Source organism: Carcharodon carcharias, chromosome 8 (genome assembly GCF_017639515.1).
Source record: "Carcharodon carcharias isolate sCarCar2 chromosome 8, sCarCar2.pri, whole genome shotgun sequence".
NCBI lineage: Eukaryota > Metazoa > Chordata > Chondrichthyes > Lamniformes > Lamnidae > Carcharodon > Carcharodon carcharias.
The window spans coordinates 143,678,433-143,702,305 of record NC_054474.1 but is presented as its reverse complement, the minus strand read 5'-3'; the positions used below and the strand labels follow the sequence as shown (position 1 = coordinate 143,702,305).

The following is a 23,873-nucleotide window of genomic DNA, read 5'->3' as shown; positions in this document are numbered from 1 at the left end:
TTTATTATCTTTGGTCTCTACCTAAATGGGTATTTGTTGTTAGCTTGTCCTTTCTCTCTGCTGCCATTCTGTTATCCTGAATAAGTACAGCTGCTCTAGCTGCCCTTATCCCACTCTTTTTATTAGACGTCATACCCTGCAATATTTAATTCCTCGCCGTGATTTTTCTGTAGCCATGTCTTGGTAATCCTGACTATGTCTGGTCCTTTGAAAAGTATTATTCTCTTCTAGTCCTCTGTTTTATTATAGACACTGTGTACATTGCTGTTTGAATGGATTTTAATAGCAGTTCCTCTTAATTTATTTTTAACCATCTTTGTACACTCCTGTTCTATAACTCTTTATTCCCTGGCTATTTATGTCCTCCCTTAGTTTTGTCAGCTCCATGCTCTCTATTTCTGTTCTGTTTATATTTGGGATGCTTAGGTTTCTTGTAGATCCTTCCCCACCTCTTCCTAGATCAAAGCCTTTGGCACTTCCCTATTTGCGCTTTGTGCTGGGATACGGGTGTCACCCCGGTTCAGGTGGAGCCCACCCTATCGATTCAACTCATTTCTGTCCCCAGAACCAGTGCCAGTGTCCAATGAAAAGGAACCCCTCTTCCCCACACCAGCCCTTTTGCCTTGTGTTAATTCTTCTGATCTGTCCCTGTCAGTTTGCACATGGCTCAGAAAATAACCCAGAAATTTTTAGGTCGGGACCCTGCGTTTTAATGTAGTTTGTAATTTCTGATGCTCTCAGCAGGATCTCGTCTATATTCCTACCTATGATATTTGTTCCAACAACTGGATTTACCCAACCCCTCTCCAAATTCTAGTTGCATAAACAAGGTTTAGATACGTTGGAGTATGGCAAATTATAAGGTAATGTAACTGAGCTGTTTAAAGGATTTGATAGGATAGAAATAGGGAAACTATTTCCTTTGGTGGTTGTGGGGGGAGCTATGGCAGGGGGGTTGTGGAATGTGGGTGGGCAGAGTCTAGAACAAAGGGACAGACCCTTAAAAATAGAGCCAGGCTGCCAGGGGTGATGTCAGGAAGCACTTTGTCACACAAAGGAGAGTGGAAATCTGGAACTCTCTCCACCAAAAAGCTGTTAATCAATTAAAAATTGATAGTGGGTCAATTAAACGTTTCAGAACCAAGATTGTTAAGATTTGTGTTGGGTAAGGTTGCAGAATCAAGAAAGGTAGATGAAGTTAAGATACAGATCAAATCTAACCTAATTGAATGGTAGAAAAGACTTAAAGGGCTGAATGATCATCTCCTGTTCCTGTAAGGAAGTAGAGGGGTTGAATGGCCTCCTCATTCTCCAGTGTAATGGGGTAGAGGGGCTGAATGGCCTCCTCCTCCAAGGTAACCAACATGTTGTCATTCAACCCCATTCTCCTGGGCTTCAGTCCGGTGCTTTGCAGGATGAGTTGTGACTCAGTTCACCCCTAGGCTCCTGGCACCCCTGGGTGCTCCTGGACAGCTGGCACTAGGTTGATGCGTCTGTGAGGGTGTTCTCTCCTCTCCAATGAGTACGGGTGCCATAAACCAAGCTCTTAGTGCAGTGGGGGGTGAGGGTTTGAGCTAAATAAACAATTTCAATTATATATTTAAGGAGCGAAGCTGCCGTTGATACTTTTCTCAGTTAAACTCTTTTCTTTTTCAGGTCTAACATTAAACCTGAGAAAGCAACAGCAAATTGCCACAACTTTCAAATGACCACTTTTGACAAATTCACCAACTGCAAAGCATGTGGAATGTTGCTGAGGTAACAGCAGAAACTCTGTCCGTCTCCCTGCTCTGAGGAAACTCACACTCACAATCTGACATCTCCCCCCCCACTCCTAAGGAAACTCACAGTCTGACCCCCTTGCCCTGAAGAAACTCTCAGTCTAATCACCCCCGCCCGAGGAAACTCACAGTCTGATCCCCACACCACCCCCCCAGCCCAAGGAAACAGCTTGACCCCCACCTCATGGGGAAACTCACAGTCTGACCCCCCCTGCTCTGAGGAAACTCACAGTCTGAACCCCCCCCCCCACCCCCGCCCTGAGGAAATTCACAGTCTGAACCCCCCCCCCGCCCTGAGGAAATTCACAGTCTGACACCCCCCCGCGAGGAAACTCACATTCTGACCCCCCTGCTCTGAGGAAACTCATAGGCTGACCACCCTCCCTCCCCCGAGGAAACTCACAGTCTGACCCCCCCACTGCAAGGAAACTCACAATCTGACCCCCCCTGCGAGGAAACTCTCAGTCTGACCCCCGCCCTCAAGGAAACTCACATTCTGACCTCCCTGCTCCAAGGAAGCTCACAGTCTGACCTCCCCCCGACGAAACTCAGTCTGACCCCCCTGCTCCAAGGAAACTCAGTCTGATCCTTCCCATGAGGAAACTCATAATCTGATCGCACCCCCCATGAGGAAACGCTCAGTCTGACCCCTCTCCCCAAGGAAACTCGCAGTCTGACCCCGCTCTCCCTGGAGACTCTCAGTCCCCATACCACCACACACCCTCCCCACTACACCACCCCAAGAAACTCACAACATGCTCCCCAACCAAAACAACACTCAGTTTGTAACAATTATGCACAAATCAGCATTCCCTCTCCATTTCTGATAGACCTGCAGCTTTTTCTGTTTGTGTTTCTGGCCGAATGTTAACCTTTTTATTTAACCTTTCCCACAGAGGGATCTTTTACCAGGGCTACACTTGTTCTAACTGTGGTGCTGGAGCCCACAAAGAATGTCTGGAGACAGCAGCACAATGCAAGATAAGTATGTAATCCACAGCCTACACTTTTATTTAGAACAGTTAAGTTGATGTGAAATGTGAATTACTTGTACACATCAATTTAATTCTGATCACAGTTCCCTCATCCAGAGAGAGAGCTCACTGGGTTTAAAACAATTGGCAGATACTGTTTCACCCACACAGGAATGAGTTAAATATGAAGACTTCTTCAAATATCTAGAGGGGATTATGTCTTCTTTGAGATGAGACACTGAGTTTCAAACACTCCCAGGAAAGGTACAACATGGGGTTAGATACAGAGTAAAGCTCCCTCTACACTGTCCCCATCAAACACTTCCAGAACAGGTACAACATGGGGTTAGATACAAAGTAAAGCTTCCTCTACACTGTCCCCATCAAACACTCCCAGTACTGGTATAGCACAGGGTTAGATGCAGAGCAAAGCTCCCTCTACATTGCCCCCATCAAACACTCCCAGAACAGGCACAGTACGGGGACAAAAACTGTGCACAGTACTCTAGTTGCGGCCTCACCAACACCCTGTACAGTTGTAACGAGGCTTCCCTATTTTTAAACTCCAACCCCCCTAGCAATACAAGCCAAAATTCCATTTGCCTTCTTAATTACTTGCTGCCCCTGCATGCTAACTTTTTGTATTTCATGCACAGGAACACCCAGATCCCTCTATGCTGCACTTTTCTGGAGTATCTCTCCATTTAAAGAATAGTCTGTCTTTTGATTCTTCCTGCAAATGTGCGTGACCTCACACTTTCCTACATTAAATTCCATCTGCCAAGTTTTTGCCCACTCACTCAACCTATCTATATCCCCTTGCAGATTCCTTACGTCCTCATCACAACATGCCTTCCCACCTGTTTTTGTATTGTCAGCAAATTTGGATACATATTACACTTTGCCCCCTCCTGCAAGTCACTAATATAAATAGTAGATAATTGAGGCCCTAAGACTGATCCTTGTGGCACTCCACTAGTTATTCATAGATTCATAGATGTTTACAGTGTAGAAGGAGGCCATTCGGCCCATTGTGCCCACGCTGGTCAACAAAGATCTGACTACACTAATCCCATTTTCCAACACTTGGTCCATAGCCTTGGAGGCTATGACAACGCAACTGAATATCTAAATACTGAAATGTTACAAGAGTTTCTGACTCAACCAGCCTTTCAGGCAGTAAGCTCCTGACTCTCAACACCTTTTGGGTGAAAAAAATTCTCCTCACCTCCTCTCTTCGCCTTCTACCTCTTACTTTAAATCTATGCTCCCTGGTGATTGACCCCTCTACTAATAGAAAAAGTGCCATCCTATCCACCCTATCTATGCCCCTCATAATCTTATACACCTCTATCAGGTCCCCTTCAACCTTCATTGCTCCAAGGAAAACAACCCCAGCCTATTCAATCTTCCCTCATAGCTCAGACCTTCCAGCCCAGGCAGCATCCTGGTGAATCTCCTCTGTACTCTCTCCAGTGTAAACGCATCCTTCCTATAATGTGGTGACCAGAACTGCACGCAGTACTCCAGTGTGGCATCACCAGCATTTTATACAGTTCCAGTATAACCTCCCTGCAATTGTATTCTGTGCCTTGGCTAAGAAAGGCAAGTATCCCATATGCCTTCTTAACCACCTTATCTACTTACCCTGCTACCTTCAGGGATCTGTGGATGTGCACACCAACTTCCCTCTGACCTTCAGTACTTTCCAGGGTCCTGCCATTCATAGTGTAATCTCTTGCCCTCTCCAAATGCATTGCCTCACACTTTTCCGGGTTGACATCCATTTGCCACTGCTCTGTCCACCTGACCAGTCCATTGATAACCTCCTGTTACGTCTTTCCAACCTAAAAAAGACCCATTAATCCCGACTCTCTGTCTTCTGTATGTTAACCAATCCTCAATCCATGCTAATACATTGCCACCAATACCGTGAGCTCCTATCTTGTGTAATAACTTTTTATGTGGCACCTTATCAAATGTCTTCTGGAAATCCAAATACACTACACCCACAGGTTCCCCTTTATCAACTCTGCTTGTCATATCCTCAAAGAACTCTAGCAAATTTGTCAAATTTGATCTCGTTTTCACAAAACCATGTTGACTCTGTTTGATTGCATAAAGCTTTTCTAAATGTCCTGCTATTTCTTCCTTAATAATGGACTCTAGCATTTTCCCAACAACAGATGTTAGGCAGACTGGCCTATAGGTTCCGGCTTTTTGTCTCCCTCCTTTCTTGAACTGGGGTGTCACGTTAGTGGATTTCCAATCCGCTGGGACCCTCCCAGAATCCATTGAATTCTGGAATAGTTCGACCGATGCCTCCACTATCACTGCAGCTTCTTCCTTTAAAACCCTTGGATCAGGTCCTGGCGACTTGTCTGCCTTTAGTCCCACTAGTTTGTCAAATGCTTTGTCCCTCGTCATTGAGAGCGTTACAAGATCGTACCTCCCATTAGCTCCTTGCTTATCTGATATCTTTGGGATGTTTATAGTGTCCTCTACCATGAAGACCGATGCAAAATATTGGTTTAAATTATCTGCCCTTTCCGTGTTCCCTGTTATCAATTCTCCAGTCGCATCCTCCAAGGGTCCCACGCTCACTTTAGCCACTCTCTACCTTTTACATACCCGTAGAAGCACTTGATTTTATATTTCTTGCCAATTTACTTTCATATTCAATTTTCTCCCTCTTTATTAGCTTTTTAGTCATCTGCTGCTGGTTCCTAAAAAAAATTCCCAATCCTCTGGCCTATCATTAGATTTTGCCACTTTGTATGCCTCAGTTTTTGATTGGATACTCTCCTTGACTACCTTTGTTCACCATGGGTGGTTCATCCTTCTCATTGAGTCCTTTTTGACTGGGATAAATTTTTGCTGAGCATTATGAAATATCTGCTTAAATGTCTGCCACTGCTCATGAACTGACCTTCCCTTTAGACAGCTCTCTCTTCATACCTCTTTAATTGCCCTTATTTAAGTTGAGGACACTGGTTTGAGACCCGAGTTGCTCGCCCTCAAACTGAATTTGAAATTCTACCATGTTGTGATCGCTAACCCCTCCCCAGGGGATTCTTAACTATGATATCTCTCATTAATCCTACCTCATTACACATTACAAGATCTAAAATAGCCTGTTCCTGGGTAGGTTCTGTAACATATTGCTCTAAGAAACAACCTCTGATGCACTCTACAAATTCCCCTTCTGTGTTACCCCTGCCAATCTGATTTGTCCAGTCAGATTGGCAGGGGTAACATGGAGGGTAACACGGCTCTCTCTATCCTTCTTCTGACTTTAGCATCACATCTACCATCTTCTGTTATCATTTGTCCTAAATAGACAAATTGATCCACTTGCTCCAGTGTGATTCCGTCCACTTCAATCTTCACTCAACTTTCTTCTAATGTATTCCTTCTAGCTACCATTGTTTTCATCATGGTGTTCATACTCAATCCATTTTCTAAATTTCTAGATTTTACTTGATCTATGATGTTTTGTGGGGCCTCTTCTGATTCTGTAAGTCGCGCTGTGTCATCAGCATACCACAAGTTTATGTTTCTGCCTCCAATGTTTACCCCTGGAAGTGCAAAAAATTCTCTGAACATTTGTTCTGTGTATGGATTTGAATAATTCTGGCGGTAGTACACAGCCGTGTTGTATTCCTCTCTTCACCTGAAACATGTCCGATTATCCATCTCCCAGCCTGATATTCGTTGTTTGGTCCCAGTATTGGCTCTGGATAAATCTCACATCTGTACTGTCAATGTCACATTTTAACAATACATCTATTAGCTTTTCATGATAAACACAATTGAAAGCTTTTTCATTGCCTCTGAGGCTGACATAAATGTTCTTGTTCAATTGGAGATATTTATCGAAGATTGTTCTTATGTTAAAAATTCCCTCTCTTGTTCCTATTCCAGGTCTAAATCCAGACTGTGTTTCATGAATTTCTGCTTCAAATGTGTTATTATTTATTTATTTCTGTTATGATTTTCCAGATCACTTTAATGAAATGACTCTTTAAGATTATAGTTCTAAACTGATTGCACTCCATTGTTTTAGGTTGCTTGAGTAACTTAATGAATAATGAATATCTCAAGTCTTTTGCAATGTATCCTTTGGTATATATTTGAGCACAAATTTCTGGTATAACTTCTAATTCTGTTTCTTCGAGGGTTTTTGGATGCTCTGTTGTTGTTTCATCAATGCCTGGAGCTTTATCTGTACTCATAAATTTCAAAGCATTCTTTACCTCTGACATCATAATATTTGGTCCATCATTTGCCTCTAAATCTTGAGGACATCCTCGATTTGGATCACCTTACAATTCACTTATATATTCTGTCCATCTTTTTGCTACTGCGTCCCTTACAAAAAATCTTCTATCATCTTTGTATTTTATGCACCCACAATCTGTTATTATCCTTTCTTTCTATGTGTCAAAGGTTTCACCTTCTGGTGCATAACTCTCATTATTCACTTCCAACTCCATTACTTCATTTCACAGGTGAATGCTCTGGGGACATGGGTTCAAATCCCACTATGACAGTTGGTGGAATTTAAATTCAGTTAGTAAATCTGGAATTAAAAGAAAGCTGGTCCGGTTAATAGTGACCATGAAACCATTGTTGTTTGGCATAAAAAAAAACTATCTGATTCACTGATGTCCTTTAAGGAAGGAAATCTGTTGTCCTTCCCTGGTCTAGCCTACGTGTGATCCAGACCCACAACAATGTGATTGACTCTTAAATGCTCTCTGAAATGGCCAAGCAAGCCACTCAGTTGTAACAAACCGCTACAAAGTCAGGAAAAAGGAATGAAACCGGACGGACCACCCGGCATCGTCTCAGGCACTGAAAATGACAATGGCAAACCCAGCTCTGGTGACCCTGCAAAGTCCTCCTAACTAACATCTGGGGACTTGTGTCTTTATTGGGAGAGCTATCTCACAGACTAGCCAAGCATTGCCCTAACATAGTCATCCTCACGTAATCATACCTTACAGATAATGTCCCAGACACCACCATCACCATCCCTGGGTATGTCCTGTCCCACCAGCAGGACAGACCCAGCAGAGGTGGCGGCACAGTGGTATACAGTCGGGAGGGAGTTGTCCTGGGAGTCCTCAACATCGACTGCAGACCACATGAAGTCCCATGGCATCAGGTCAGACATGGGCAAAGAAGCCTCCTGCTGATTATCATGTACCGCCCTCCCTCAGCTGATGAATCAGTGCCCCTCCATGTTGAACACCACCTGGAGGAAGCATTGAGGGTGGCAAGGGCACAGAATATACTCTGGGTGGGGGACTTCAAAGTGCATCACGAAGAGTGGCTCAGCAACACCACTGTTGACCGAGCTGGCTGAGTCCTAAATGACATAGCTGCTAGACTGGATCAGCGGGAGATGGTGAGGGAAGCAAAAAGAGGGAAAAACACATACTTGACCTTGACCTGACAAACCTGCCTACCGCAGATGCACCCGGTAGGAATGACCACTGCACAGTTCTTGTGGAGACAAAGTCCTGTCTTCACATTGAGGATACCCTCCATCGTGTTGTGTGGCACTACCTCCATGCTAAATGGGATTGAATTCAGACAGATCTAGCAACTCAAGACTGGGCATCCATGAGGTGCTGTGGACCATCAGCAGTAACAGAATTGTACTTAAACACAATCTGTAACCTCATGGCCCGGCATATCCCCAACTCTACCATTACCATCAAGCCAGGGGATCAACCCTGGTTCAATGAAGAGTGCAGGAGGGCATGCCAGGAACAGCACCAGACATACCTAAAAATGAGATGTCAACCTGGTGAAGCTACAACACAGGACTAATTACACGCCAAACAGCATAAGCAGCAAATGATAGAGCTAAGCGATTCCACAGCCAACGGATCAGATCTAAGCTCTGCAGTCCTGCCACATCCAGTCATGAATGGTGGCGGATAATTAAACAATTCACTGCAGGAGGGGGCTGCACAAATATTCCCATCCTCAATGATGGGGGAGCCCAGCACATCAGTGTAAAAGACAAGTCTGAAGCATTTGCAACAATCTTCAGCCAGAAGTGCTGAATGGATGACCCATCTCGGCCTTCTCCGAACGTCCCCAGCATCACAGATGCCAGTCTTCAGCTAATTCAATTCACTCCATGTGATATCAAGAAACAGCTGAGGGCACTGGATACTGCAAAGGCTATGCGCCCTGACAATATTCCAGCAATAGTACTGAAGAAAAGTTTTGCTTCAGAGTTTGCCATGCCCCTAGCCAAGCTGTTCCAGCACAACTACAACACAGGCATCTACCCAGCTATGTGGAAAATTACCCAGGTGTGTCCTGTCCACAAAAAGCAGGAGAAATTCAACCCTGCCAGTTACCACCACATCAATCTACTCTCCATCATCAGTAAAGTGATGGAAGGGGTCCATCAACAGTGCTATCAATCAGCATGTAGTCAGCAATAACCTGTTCACTGACACCCAGTTTGGGTTCCACCAGGCCCACTCAGCTCCTCACTTCATTACAGCCTTGGTTCAAACATGGACAAAAGAGCTGAACTCCTGAGGTGAGATAAGAGTGACTACCCTTGATACCAAGGCCGCATTTGATCAAGTGTGGCATCAAGGAGCCCTAGCAAAACTGGAGTCTATGGGAATCAGGGGGAAAACTCTTTGCTGGTTGCAATCATTCCTAACATACCTGGTTGTTGGATGTCAGTCATCTCAGCTCCCAGGACATCACTGCAGGAGTTCCTCAGGGTAATGTCCTAGGCCCAACCACCTTCAGCTGCTTCATCAATGACCTCCCTTCTATTATAAGGTCAGAAATGGGGATATTCGCTGATGATAGCACTATGTTCACCATTCATGACTCCTCAGATACTGAAGCAGTCCATGTCCAGATGCAGCAAGACCTGGACAATATACAGGCTTGGGCTGGCAAGTGGCAAGTAACATTCAGACCACACAAGTGCCAGACAATGACCATCTCCAACAAGAGTGAATCTAACCATCTCCCCATGGCATTACCATCATTGAATCCCCCACTATCAACATCTTGGGGTTACCATTGACCAGAACTGGACTGGACCAGCCATATACTGTGGCTACAAGAGCAGGTCAAAGGCTGGGAATTCTGCAGAGAGCAACTCACCTTCTGACTCCCCAAATGCTATCCACCATCTACAAGGCACTAATCAGAATTGTGGTGGAACACTCCCCACTTGCCAGGATGAGTGCAGCTCCAACAACACTCAAGAAACTTGACACCAACCAGGACAAAGCAGCCCGCTTGATTGGCACCACAAACATTCACTCCCTCCACCACCGACGCACAGTAGCAGTAACTTGTACCATCTACAAGATGCACTACAGCAACTCACCAAGGTCCTTAGGCAGCACCTTCCAAACCCACGACCACTACCATCTAGAAGGACAAGGGCAGCAGATAGATGGGGACACCACTGCCTGGAGGTTCCCCTCCAATCCACTCACCATCCTGACTTGAAAATATATCGGCCATTCCTTCACTGTCATTGGGTCAAAATCCAGGAACTCCCTCCCTAACAGCATGGTGGGTGTACCTACACCACATGGACTGCAGCAGTTCAAGAAGGCATCTCACCACCATCTTCTGAAGGGCAATTAGGGATGAGTAATAAATGCTGGCCTAACCAGAGACTGTTACATCCTGTGAAAAAATAAAATAAAATTTGCTGGTACTTTCCAGAATCTCAGGAATTTTACAAGAATAGAACCAATACATCCACTGTGACTGCAGTTACTTATTTTAAGATGTTTGGATTCAGGTCATAAGGTCCTGGAAGTCTGTCAGCCTTTTGGCCCAAATGTTTCCCCGGGGAAACAGTCCCAGGACAGGTACAGCACGGGGTTAGATACAGAGTAAAGCTCCTTCTACACTGCCACATCAAACACTCCCAGGACAGGTACAACACGGGTTTAGATACAGAGTAAAGCTCCCTCCACATTGTCCCCATCAAACTCTCCCAGGACCGGTACAGCACAGGGATAGATACAGAGTAAAACTCCCTCTACACTGTCCCCATCAAACACTCCCAAGACAGGTACAGCATGGGGTTAGATACTGAGTAAAGCTCCCTCTACACTGTCCCCATCAAACACTCCCAGGACGGGTACAGCATGTGGTTAGATACAGAGTAAAGCTTCCTCTACACTGTCCCCATCAAACACTCCCAAGACAGGTACAGCACAGGGTTAGGTACAGAGTAAAACTCCCTTTACGCTGTCCCCATCAAATGCTCCCAGGACAGGTACAGTACGGGGTTAGGTACAGAGTAAAGCTCCCTCTACACTGTCCCGATCAAACAGTCCCATGGATACCCCTCATGGGTTAAGAGTTTGATTTCAGCTGCTAAAAATTATCTCACTTGGTTGCTTTAACGAACCATATGTTTTGATATGAACATTCAGTAACTGAAGAGCTGCTGCTGATCATGCCTTTGTGAATGTAGCTGTGGGGAACAGTCCTCAATACTGTGGCTGCTGATAATGAACTAACTGCTACTGCACAATGTTTGTTGATCAGCTCTTTGCTCTGTCAGCTGTTCCCGGTGATGTGGAGGTCTGCAGCCTGAAATGAGCTGTTGATTCTCCTGTGTGGAACGCGCTGTCGCTACAATGACCTTGTTGACACCTGTTGATATTCTGTTTCACACAGGCACTTGGACTTTCTTGTTGGTCTCTGATAACTGCACGCGGGTGCAGGAGAGTTGTAGTGATACTACATTATTGGGAACCGCCTCATCACCACCTTCTCGAGGGCAATTAGGGATGGGCAATTAATGCTGGCCCAGCCAGCGAAGCCCCATCTCATGAACAAAAAAGAAATTCCATAAAAGATATAAAAACACCTGAATCTCGCAATGTTCTATTTCATGATTTGAACTAGTCCATCTCAACTCCCTTCGACACACTATTAGTGACCGTGCCTTTAGCTGCCCCTGTGTTGAGATCTGGAATTCCCTCCCTCAACCTCTCCACCTGCTTTCATCCTTTAAGAAACTCATTAAAACCTCTCTCTTTGGCCAAACTTTTGATGATCTGCCATCATTTTTTTTATTTGTTCATTGGACGTGGATTTTGCTTGCAAAACCCAACATTTAGTGACTTGGAGGGGAACTTGCAGATGGTGATGTTCCCATGCTTCTGCTGTTCTTGGCCTTCCAGGCGGCTGAGGTCGCAGGTTTGGAAGGTGCTGTCAAAGGAGCCTTGTTGAGTTCCTGCAGTGCATCTTGTAGATGGTATACACTGCTGCTACTGTGGGTCAGTGGTGGAGGGAGTGAATGTTTGTGGATGTAGTGCCAATCAAGTGGGCTGCTTTGTTCTGGATGGTGTCAAGCTTCTTGAGTGTTGTGGGAGCTGCACTCATCCAGACACTCCTGACTTGTGCCTTGTAGATGGTGGACAGGCTTTGGGGAGACAGGAGGTGAGTTACTCACCGCAGGATTCCTAGCCTCTGACATGCTCTTTTAGCCACAGTATTTGTATGGCTAGCCCAGTTGACTGAATAAGTTTAGGTAAGTCTCTTTGTGCGGCTCGGTGTCAAATTCTGTCTGATTTACATTCTTTTGAAATGCCTTGGCACGTTTTACCACTTGAGGGTGCTATATAAATGCAGTTGTTGTTGCTGTATTCTTCAGGAATTTGCTCTCAGATAATCTATTGAAATTGATTGGACGACCCTTTTTATTATTCAGATTGACCAGTGGCACAGGAAAACTGACCAGTCTCAGCATATCTGTCACATCATGTCAATTCTCTGACTTAAGTCCTCTCCTTGTTTCAACCTGTCTGTAATTACATGGCGGGACACGGCAGGGCTATCTTCCCCTTGTGTCACCATCCTGCCACCTGTTAATGTAGCTGAGAAACCCTACTGCCCTTTTTGTACGAGAAAAGCTTGCACTGCAGAGAGTGACTGAGCAGAGCACTAAATTCCCACTGGAAACATGGCTCAAAACACGGTGGGGGGGGCATTGTGGTGTAGTGGGATTGTCATTGAGCAAGTACTCCAGAGGGCCCAGGCTAATGCTCTGGGGACACAGGTTCAAATCCTCCCACTTAATCCTTTAATAAATCTGGAATATAAAGCTAGTCTCAGTAATGGTGACCGTGACAACTGTCATCAAAAACCCATCTGGTTCACTAATGTAAACGTAGCAATCATATATCAGGACTGGTGAAACAATTAGGAGGACTCTTTATTTTAAGATCAGAGCGTTTACAGATAATATTCACGGGCAGACGAAGAATGTCTGTCTTCTACCTCTGCTGCTTCAGACTTCCCAACAGGTCATGGGATGAATACATCGTATTCTGTTGAGGTGTGCAATGATTGACAGTACATTAAGACATGTATCCTGAAAGGTGCATGCACAACATGTTCTAACAACTGTCTCTTAACTGCCTCCTGCAATGACTGAGCAAGCAACTCAGTTCAAATGCAATTAAGGGTGGGCAGTAAATGCTGGCCTTGCCAGCGATGCCCACATCCTATGCAAGAATAAAAAAAGCATGGAGTCGGGGAGCAGGAATGCACAAGGAGGAGGCGGGGCTTGGGAGTGGGGCGGGGCAAAGTTCCATGGAGCATAGGTCTGTATCTGTGGTGGGATTGATTTGAATCTAACAACCTCTCCGTTTCCTTGCAGATCTACCGGGCGATGATCTGGTAAGTTATTAGTGAAATTAAGAGATCACCTCTCACTGAGGTACGGGTCCCACACATACTGACACTCACTGGGGTACGGGTCCCACACACACTGACTCTCATTGGGTAAAGGGTCCCACACACACTGACACTCATTAGGTAACGGGTCCCACACACACTGACACTCACTGGGGTACGGGTCCCACACACACTGACACTCGCTGGGGTACAGGTCTCACACACACTGACTCTCACTGGGGTACGGGTTCCGCACACACTGACTCTCACTGGGGTACGGGTCCCACACACACTGACAGTCACTGGGGTACGGGTCCCATACACACTGACTCTCATTGGGTAACGGGTCCCACACACACTGACACTCATTAGGTAACGGGTTCCACACACACTGACACTCACTGGGGTACAGGTCCCACACACACTGACTCTCACTGGAGTACAGGTCCCACACACACTGACTCTCGCTGGGGTACGGATTCCGCACACACTGACTCTCACTGGGGTACGGGTCCCACACACACTGACTCTCACTGGGGTACGGGTCCCACGCACACTGATTCTCACTGATGTACGGGTCCCACACACACTGACTCTCACTGGGGTACGGGTCCCACACACACTGACTCTCACTGGGGTACAGGTCCCACACACACTGACTCTCACTGGGGTATGGGTCCCACACACACTGACTCTCACTGGGGTACATGTCCCACACACACTGAGTCTCACTGGGGTACGGGTCCCACACACACAGTCTCACTGGGGAACGGGTCCCACACACACTGACTGTCACTGGGGAACCTGGTCCCACACACACTGACTCTCACTGGGGTATGGGTTCCCCACACACTGACTCTCACTGGGGCCCTTTGTTGCTCACCGTCCACCCTCATTTCCTCAGCTTGCTGTGCCTCAATTAGTCTAGGCTCATTTTGCCAGCAGTGGATGTATGGAGAACTTTGCATTTGTTTCCAGGTCATAGTGCAGGGGTGAAAGTCCATGCTTCCTGACCACTGATTATGGCAATGCCCAGCGCATTGCCCTCTGTGATCGGAAGCTGAGCTGGGGCTGACTGGCAGCCACTCTCCTGTCATATCGTACGCTGAACAAATGTCTGGAAATCATAGGATTACATAGAAAAAGGAAACTTCCATCTCATTTCATACAAAACAAATAACCCTTCTGTCTTTCTTCACAGGATGGTGGACAGCCAGCGGCAGCAGGTACACGCACACCCCTGTCTGAGGGGAAACTCCGTACATGCCATTTATACAGCATCTTATCAACCTCAGAATATCCCAGTACAGTTCACAGCCAATGAACAACTCTTTACTTCCTGTTGGAATGTAGGAAACGTGGTAGCCAAATTATGTACAGCAAGGCCCCACAAACAATGATGAAATAATGACCCAGTTAATCTGTTTTAGTCATTTTTGACGGATAATTATTGGCCAAGTCCCCAGTGAGAACTCATGTGATCATCTTCAAATATTAGCTATGGGATGTTATACATCCATCTGAGGGGGCAGGGGGGTCTTTGCTTAACCTCTCATCCAAAAGATGGAATCTTCAATACTGAAGCCCGCCCTTCATTCAGCCCCTGCACCAGTGCAGCACTCCCTCCATACTGACCCTCTGACAGTGCAGCACCCCCTAAGTACTGATTGTCTTGACAGTGCAGCATCCCCTCAGTACTGACCGTCCAATAGTGCAGCGCTCCTTCCATATTGACCCTCTGACAGTGCAGCACTCCCTCAGTACTGACCCTCCAATAGTGCGTCACTCCCTCAGTACTGACCCTCCGACAGTGCAGCACTCCCTCAGTATTGACCCTCCGATAGTGCGGCACTCCCTCAGTACTGACCCTCTGACAGTGCAACATTCCCTCAGTACTGACTCTCTGACACTCCCTCTACTGTATTGAAACTGTCAGCCTGGATTATGGTTTGAAGTCTCTAAAATGGGATTTGAACCCCCAACCTTTGGACCTAGAGGTGAGAATGCTGTCACTGAGCGCTGACTGACACCTTGACAGATGGATTCGCAGAGATCATAATGATTATATGTCCACCCACCTCTTCCCACCTGCCACCCAACATCACCCACTTTTATGCCTACAGAACGTGGTTGCGCTATGTTTGAAGTTGTTTCTGTTAGTTCTTATTGGTATGGATGAAGCCTGGTGGCTGCTCCATCCTGATCTCTTTTCTCCACTGATTCAGGAATGTGATGGAAATGCGTGTTTTGTGCTTTTTTTCCAGGTCCCAGAATGCTAGCAGTTCGTTCATACCAGGGAAACCCCACTCCACCTGTGGGAAAACCAAGCCTCAGCTTCCAGACTGGAGAAGTCATTGAATTGCTCAAGGGAGATCCAGATTCAACGTGGTGGGAGGTCAGATTCACTGACGGGAGCTTTGAGCCAAACAGGCAGGATCAGAAGTGAGCGAGTCTATCGCAGGAACACCCGTGACTGGGTCACGCCAGCATCAGTGCAGTTACTGGACTGTACCTTTTGGGCACAGCTAGGAGTGGACAGCAGGATAAGTGATCTTGTGAAGGATAAAAGGAAAATGTTAGATCTGTTAGCAGGCTAAAGGAAGATCAGTGCCACGGGATACATACCGGATCCTGAGTGGGATGCGGGAGATGATTGGCGGGGCTGTCGAATAATATTTCAGAGATGTGAATGTACTTGAAGGCTGCAGAGTGACTGGTGTAATTTCCACTCTCAAAAATAGAGACAGCCAATTGCAGCATCAACTTGTGTTTATACTGGGGAAGATGGTGGCATTGTGGTCATGTCACTGGACTAGTAATCCAGAGGCCCAGACACGGGTTCAGATCCCTTCACAGCAGCTGGTGGAATCAAAATTCAATTCATAAATCAGGAAAATAAATCTAGTTTCGGTAATGATGACCATGAAACTATTGTCGATTATCTTAAAAACCCATCTGGTTCACTGATGTCCTTTAGGGAAGGAAATCTGCCGTCCTTACCTGGTCTGGTCTACATGTGGCTTCAGACCCACAGCAATGTGGTTGACTCTTAACTGCCCTCGCAAGCCACTCAGTTCAAGGGCAATTAGGGACCGGCAACAGAAGCTGCCCTTGTCAACGACGCCCACATCCTAGGAAAGAATAAAAAAGAAGCTTTAATGTGGTAAAATGTCCCAGGGTAGTTCACAGTTCTTTCTTTTCAAATCGCTCTTTGACCTTGCCCCTCCTTATGTCAGAATCTTGTCCAGCCCCACAAAGCCTGAGATTTCTGCGCTCCTTCTGTTCTAGTTAAATTCCCTGATTTAAAGACTATTCCACCCCTGGTGACTGTGCCCTCCTGGGTGTCAAGCCCGGGAATTTCCTCCCTAAACCTCTGCATCCTCCGTTAAAACCCTCCTCAGTGCTGATGTCTCCTCCTTTGTTTCTATTTTCAAGGTACTGTCAGCTCTGTAGGCTGAGTGACACCCTGCTCCAGAAGAGTGTCTGTACACATTGCAGGAATCCCAGTTCTCAAATAATTCCCTTTCTATCCAAACAAATAATGGAAACATAAACTCTCCCACAAGGATTCTTGCTCTTCTCTCTAATCAGATGGCCAGTTTCCTCTTCCAACCTCTTACCGATAATTTGTAGTGCTGTCTGTGACATGTCGGCCTATTAAAACAAGTCCTCACTCTCAGAGTTGCACTCCCAGTATGTGTCTCCTCTTCTCATTACATCACCCTCTCTGCAGCAGGTCTTCCCTCTTAAGTTCCTCTCTGATCTTGTCAAACCCTCCAAAAACATCAAGCTCCAATATATTTTTTCTATTCTTACCCAGTTTACAGACATGTTTATGATACTGCTGTTAAGGCTGTCAAGTAATATCATTGTTTCCAGTTTCTTTCCCACATTTGGCAATCCATGCTTTTTAAATTTACTTAGCCTCTTTTCCATTTCCCATTGATTTTTGTCTAAGATTTACTTTTGTTTTATCCACTTATAATGAGCCCATTTCATTTTATGCCTCAGCTCCAAATTGGCGAAACAGGCTTGAGGGGCTGAATGGCCTGCTCCTGTTCCTGTTCTATGCTCAATGTCCCCCTCACCAAATTGTAGTAACATCACATCACAATCAGGGACTGGGAGGAGGGGAGGTGCAATGTGCCAGACTGGGAGGAGAATGGGGGAGGAAGTTGTGTCGTAACACCGTCTGCCTGTGAGGATCTGTATAATGGTTCTGTGAAAGGAAGGCTGATGGGGTTGTGGGGGATTGGCGGGGTGGAGAGGGTAGTCTGTGGGATATTGCCCTTGTAAAAGGGCTGCACTGATTGATACCAGCCGACACTGAAGCTGTCTGCCTGTCTCTGTTTCAGGGCAAGGTAATTCAAACCAAACGGTCGGGTTGGTTCCCAAGCTTGTCTGTGAAGCCTTGTCCAGTGGATTCAAGAGTAAGTGTGGTCAGGCTTCTGACTTGCTGTCATGTCCTCCTGTTCCTGTCCACGCCCCAATAACCCCATTCATTTAGGGTCTTCTCTCAGGAGCTGCAACACCAACACACTCGCCTACATCGAGGAGCTCAATTCAGTGGGTATGGTGTGAGCTGGACAAATACACAGGTGCTACTCGGGCACAGCAGAATCTGTTTAAGTAGCCGCGCACTTAGTGAAGGTCCCACATATTATTTCCATGTAGAGAAAATTGCATCAAATTGAATACATGACCAAAAGCTGCAAGATTTTGCAAAATGGATAGAAAATTGGGCAGTGTTGGGAGAGCAAGAGGAGAGGCCACAGGAGCACAGTGGACATTAATATAGTCCAGCCAAAAAGTGCACCCATTAATGAAGCAAACCCAGACCTGAGCTATATCACCCAGTCAGTATAGGACTAAGCACTGACTGTCACTGGGGTACGGGTTCCACACGCACTGACTCTTACCGGGGTACAGGTTCCACACACACTGACTCTCACTGGGGTTCGGGTCCCACACACACTGACTCTCACTGGGGTATGGGTCCAACACAAACTGACTCTCTCTGGGGTACAGGTTCCATACACACTGACTCACTGGGGTACGGGTCCCACACACACCAACTCTCACTGGGGTACGGGTTCTGGACACACTGACTCTGACTCTCACTGGGGTACAGGTCCCACACACACCTCACTGGTGTACGGGTCCCACACACACTGATTCTCACTGGCGTACGGGTTCCACACACACTGACTCTCATTGGGTAACGGGTCCCACACACATTAACTCTCATTGGGGTATGGGTCTCACAACCACAGACTCTCACTGGGGTACGGGTCCCACACACACTGACTCTCACTGGGCTACGGGTTCCACACACACTGACTCTCATTGGGATACAATGGAGACCATCACTGATGCATTCCTGTCCCCAGCTCCGCACACACACCTTCCAAAGAGGGTTATTTTTTGAAACCTTGGCTCGCTGGCACTGGGCCCTGAGATTAAATTGTAGGGTCAGTGCAGCATCGTCATTGTTACAGTCAGGTGACCTGACAAGAAAGGTATGTACCTAAGAAATAGGAACAGGAATAACTGTAATGCTCAGTACCACACTGGGCAATCAGTCACTGCCTGACCAATTATCCAAAAAAGAGTGTAAGGGTAAGCCATGTAACTGCAGGCCTGTCAGTTTAATGTCAATGTTAAAAAAAGCTTTTAGAAATGATAATTCGAGACAAAATTCAGTCACTTGGATATAACATGGATTAATTAAGAAAAGCCAGCAAACTCATTCAGGGCAAATCATGTTTAACCAACTTGCTTGAATTTTTTGATCAGGTAACAGAGAAGGTTGACGAGTATAACACGATTGATGTGGTGTACATGGTCTTCCCAAAAGGCATTTAATAAAGTGCCACATGAAAGGCTTGTCAGCAAATAAAAGGGACAGTAACCGCATGGATACGAAGTTGGTTGAGTGACAGGAAATGTTGAAGGGTTCTTTTGCAGACTGCAGGAAGGTATATAATGGGGTTCCCAAGGGCTGGTGTTCAGACCCCTGCTTTCCTTGATCCATATTAATGATGTAGACTTGGGTGCCAGCAGAGTCAAAATTTACAGGTGACCCAAAACTTGGAGGAATTGTGAGCTATGAGGAGGATAGTGATAAACTTCAAAAGGACATGGACAGACTGGTGGAATGGCCGGACAAGTGGCAGAGGCAAATTTAATGCAGGGATGTGTGAAGTGATACATTTTGGCTAGAACAAGGAGTGGCAATATAAAATAAAGGATATGATTTGAAAGGGGGATGCAGGAACAGAGGAACCTGGGGATATCTATGTACAAATCGTTGTAGGTGGCAGGACAGGTTGAGAAATCAATTCATAAAATATGTGAGATCCTCAGTTTTATTAACTGCGGCATTGAGTACAAAAGCAAGGAAGTCCTGGGTGCCACACATTAGCAGGGGTGTGAAGGCTTTAGAGAGGGTGCAGAAAAGATTCACGTGAATGGTTCCAGGGATGAGGAACTACAGTTATGTGGATAGATTGGAGAATCATAGAATTACAGAATTTACAGCAGGAAAGAGGCCACTTGGCCCATCGTGTTTGTGCCGCCCAAAAAAATGAGCCACCCAGCCGAATCCCACTTTCCAGCATTTGGTCCGTAGCCCGGCAAGTTACAGCACTTGAGGTGGATTTCCAGACGAGAAGTTGGGACTGTTCTCCTCGGAGAAGAAAAGGTTGAGAGGAGATTTGGTGAAGGTATTTAAAATCATGAGGGGTCTGGACAGAGTAGACAGGGAGAAACTGTTCTGATTGGTTCCCAGCTGTTCCCAAAGAGCGAGAACCAGAGGACACTGATTTAATGTGATTGGCAGAAGTTGCCACGCTGACATGAGGACAAACTTTTTACTCAGCAAGTGATTAGAATCTGAATGCTTCTGTGTTGTAACCGTTCTATGATTCCCTGATTTCTTGTTCTGTTTGTAGCAGCTGTATTTCTGCTGCCTGGGCTGCTGAACCCATGTGGTCCATGTTCGTTATTGAAAATCTCCTCCAGCACAAATAAATAATTGTTTTTTATTTCTCCTTTCAGCATTTTATTAAACCGCCTTCAAAAGAACCTGACTACAGCATGTACCCCTGGTAAGCCTCAGATTGTTGGACAATCTTGTCAAACACTCCCAGGACAGGTACAGCACGGGGTTAGATACAGAGTCAAGCACCCTCTACACTGTCCCCATCAAACACTCCCAGGACAGGTACAGCACGGGGTTAGATACAGAGTCAAGCACCCTCTACACTGTCCCCATCAAACACTCCCAGGACAGGTACAGCACAGGGTTAGATACAGAGTAAAGCACCCTCTATACTGTCCCCATCAAACACTCCCAGGACAGGTACAGCACGGGGTTAGATACAGAGTAAAACTCCCTCTACACTGTCCCCATCAAACGCTCCCAGAACAGGTACAACTCAGGTTGAGATACAGAGTAAAGCTCCCTCTACACTGTCCCCATCAAACACTCCCAGTACAGGTACAGCACGGGGTTAGATACAGAGTAAAGCTGCCTCTATACTGTCCCCATCAAACACTCCCAGGACAGGCACAGGGTAATAGGGAGTGGTCCCTGTGTATATTTAAGGCACATATGACTAGCTCCAGCATTTCTATTTATGTTCTGGTGAAAGGTCATTGACCTGAAGTGTTAACTCTGTTTCCCTTCACCGACCCTGCCAGGCCTGCTGAGTATTTCCAGCATTTTCTGTTTTCTTTCCAGATTTCAAGCATCTACAGTATTTTGTGTTTCTTTTTCCTCCCTAGGTTTGCGGGTAATCTGGAGCGGGGCCAGGCTGACAATCTCCTGAAGGCACACAGCTCAGGAACATATCTTATTCGAGAGCGGACAGCAGAAGCTGAAAGATTTGCTATAAGTATTAGGTCGGTGATGAACACATTGCGTCTTTGCAAAGGTGCAGAGGCTGTTTCAATACTCGGTCTGGGCTGGTTTATAGAGAGTGCATAAAAGATTCACATGAATGGCTTCAGGGACGAGAAATTTCAGTTATGTAGGTAGATTGGAGAAAGTGGCATGGTATGTGATAGACATTGTCCTGGTCTGAGCTTGGCTGGATGATTATTCAGTTTCTCTTCATGGTGCATAGAAATATATAAACAGAAAATTTACAGGAGGAGGCCATTCAGTCCATTGTGTCTGCTGTGGCTGAAAGAGAACGAACCAGCCTAATCTCAATTCCAGCGCTTGGTCAGTAGCCCTGTGGGTTACTGTACATATCCAAAAATGTTCTAAATGTGATGAGGGCTTCAGTCTCTGCCACCCTTTTAGACAGTGAGTTCCAGATCCCCACCACCGTCCTCAATTCCCCTCCAATCCTTCTACTAATACTTGATAATTAAGCCCCCTGGTTATCCACACTATCTCGGCTCCTTATTCTTTTATGCATCTCAATTAAATCTCCCCTCAGCCTCCTCTGTTCCAAAGAAAACAGCCCCAACCTATCCGATATTTCCTCAGTTAAAATTCTCAATTTCTGGCAACACCCTCAAAAATAGAAACATGGAGAATGGTTACAGCACACAAGGAGGCCTTTCAACCCATCGTGCCTATGCCAGCTTTTTACAAGAGCAGCTCAGCTAGTCCTTGCCCTGTAGCCCTGACAATTTTTTGTCTTCAGATAATTATCCTTTACCCTTCAGCAAGCCACGACATTCTCAGGCAATGCATTCCAGATCCCAACTATTTGCTGTGTAAAGACGTTTTCCCCAGGTCACCTTTGATTCTTTTGTCAATCACTTAATATCGGTGCCCTCTGGTTCTCAATCCTTCCACCAATGGGAACAGTTTCTCTCTATCTGCTCTGTCCAGACCTCTCAGATTTTGAATACCTCTCGCAAATCTCCTCTCAAGCATCTCACAGTGTAACAGTCTCAGCTTCTCCAATCCATCTACAAAACTGAAATTTCTCATCCCTGGAATCATTCACATGAATCTTTTCTGCACCCTCTCTAAAGCCTTCACATCCTTCCTAAAGTGCGGTGCCCAGAACTAAACACACTACTCGAGTTGAGGCTGAACCAGTGTTTTGTAACTTCACCGTAACTTTCTTGCTTTTGTACCCTATGCCTTTATTTACAAAGCCCAGGATCCCGTATGCCTTGTTAACAACTTTCTTAACCTGCCTTGCCACTTTCAACAGTTTGTGCATATATTCCCCCAGGTCTCTCCACTCCTGCACCCCCTTTTAGAATCATATCCTTTATATTGTCTCTCCTCAGTCTTCCTACCAAAATGTATCAATTCCTAATTCTCTGCATTAAATTTCATCTCCTATTTGTCTGCCCATTCCACCATCCTGTTTATGTCCTCTTGAAGTCTACCACTATCCTCACAGTTCACAATATTTCCAAGTTTTGTGCCATCTGCAGATTTTGATATTGTGTCCTGCACACCCAAGTCTACGAAGTTAACATAGATCAAGAAAAGCAGGGGCCCTCACACTGATCCCTGGGGAACCCCACTATAAACCTTCCTATAGCCTGAAAAACAACTGTTCACCACTACTCTGTTTCCAGTCACTCAGCCAATTTCATGTCCATGCTGCTAATGTCCCTTTTATTCTATGGGCTTCACCTTTGCTGATAAGCCTGTCATGTGACATTTTATCAAATACCCTTTGGAAGTCCATTTATACCACATCAACCTCTAGGACATCCTCTCTCTCTAGCACTGTAACATGCTCCTTAATCATTACTAGAAAAAGCTTTTCTGTGTCATCTCTAGTGTGATCACATCCTTCCTGTAACACAGTTACCAGAATTGTATGCAGTATTCCAGCTGTAGTATAAATTGTGATTTTTACAGTTCTTTAGGAATGAAAGGTTATCGGGGGTAGATGGGAATACAGAGCTCGAAACACAAACAGACCAGCCATGATCTTATTGAATGGTGGAGCAGGCTTGAGAGGCCAAATGGCCTACCCCTGCTCCTATTTCGTATGTTCTTAAATTCTATGCCTCAGCCAATAAAGAAAAGTATCCCATATACCTTCTTGAGTACTTGACCTGCCCTGCTTCCTTCAGGGATCTGTAGACATACACTTTGAGGTTCCTCTGTTCCTCTACACTTCTCAGTATCCTTTAATTTACTGTATATTCCATTGCCTTGTTTGTCCTCCCAAAATATTTTACCTCGCACTTCTTTCAGATTGAATTCCATTTGCCATTTCTCTGCCCGCCTGACCAGTCCATTGATATCTTCCTGTAGTCTATAGCTTTCTTCCTTCATATCAACCATACAGAAAATTTTGGTATCATCTGCAAACTTCTTAATCAAGCACCTTACATTTAAAACAAAAACAGAATTACCTGGAAAAACTCAGCAGGTCTGGCAGCATCGGCGGAGAAGAAAAGAGTTGACGTTTCG

General features: G+C 45.7%; 1 protein-coding gene across 1 annotated transcript in view; it reads left to right on the top strand.

Annotated features, from left to right (window-relative positions):
* Positions 1 to 23,873, top strand: part of vav2 (vav 2 guanine nucleotide exchange factor) — a 204,361-nt gene that overhangs the window by 170,787 nt on the left and 9,701 nt on the right. The window contains exons 16-23 of the mRNA XM_041194013.1: positions 1,657 to 1,758; positions 2,678 to 2,766; positions 13,449 to 13,468; positions 14,667 to 14,691; positions 15,730 to 15,860; positions 17,821 to 17,895; positions 20,525 to 20,574; positions 21,254 to 21,370. Of these exons, the coding sequence (XP_041049947.1) occupies positions 1,657 to 1,758; positions 2,678 to 2,766; positions 13,449 to 13,468; positions 14,667 to 14,691; positions 15,730 to 15,860; positions 17,821 to 17,895; positions 20,525 to 20,574; positions 21,254 to 21,370 (609 nt within the window). The remainder of the gene's footprint in view (positions 1 to 1,656; positions 1,759 to 2,677; positions 2,767 to 13,448; positions 13,469 to 14,666; positions 14,692 to 15,729; positions 15,861 to 17,820; positions 17,896 to 20,524; positions 20,575 to 21,253; positions 21,371 to 23,873) is intronic.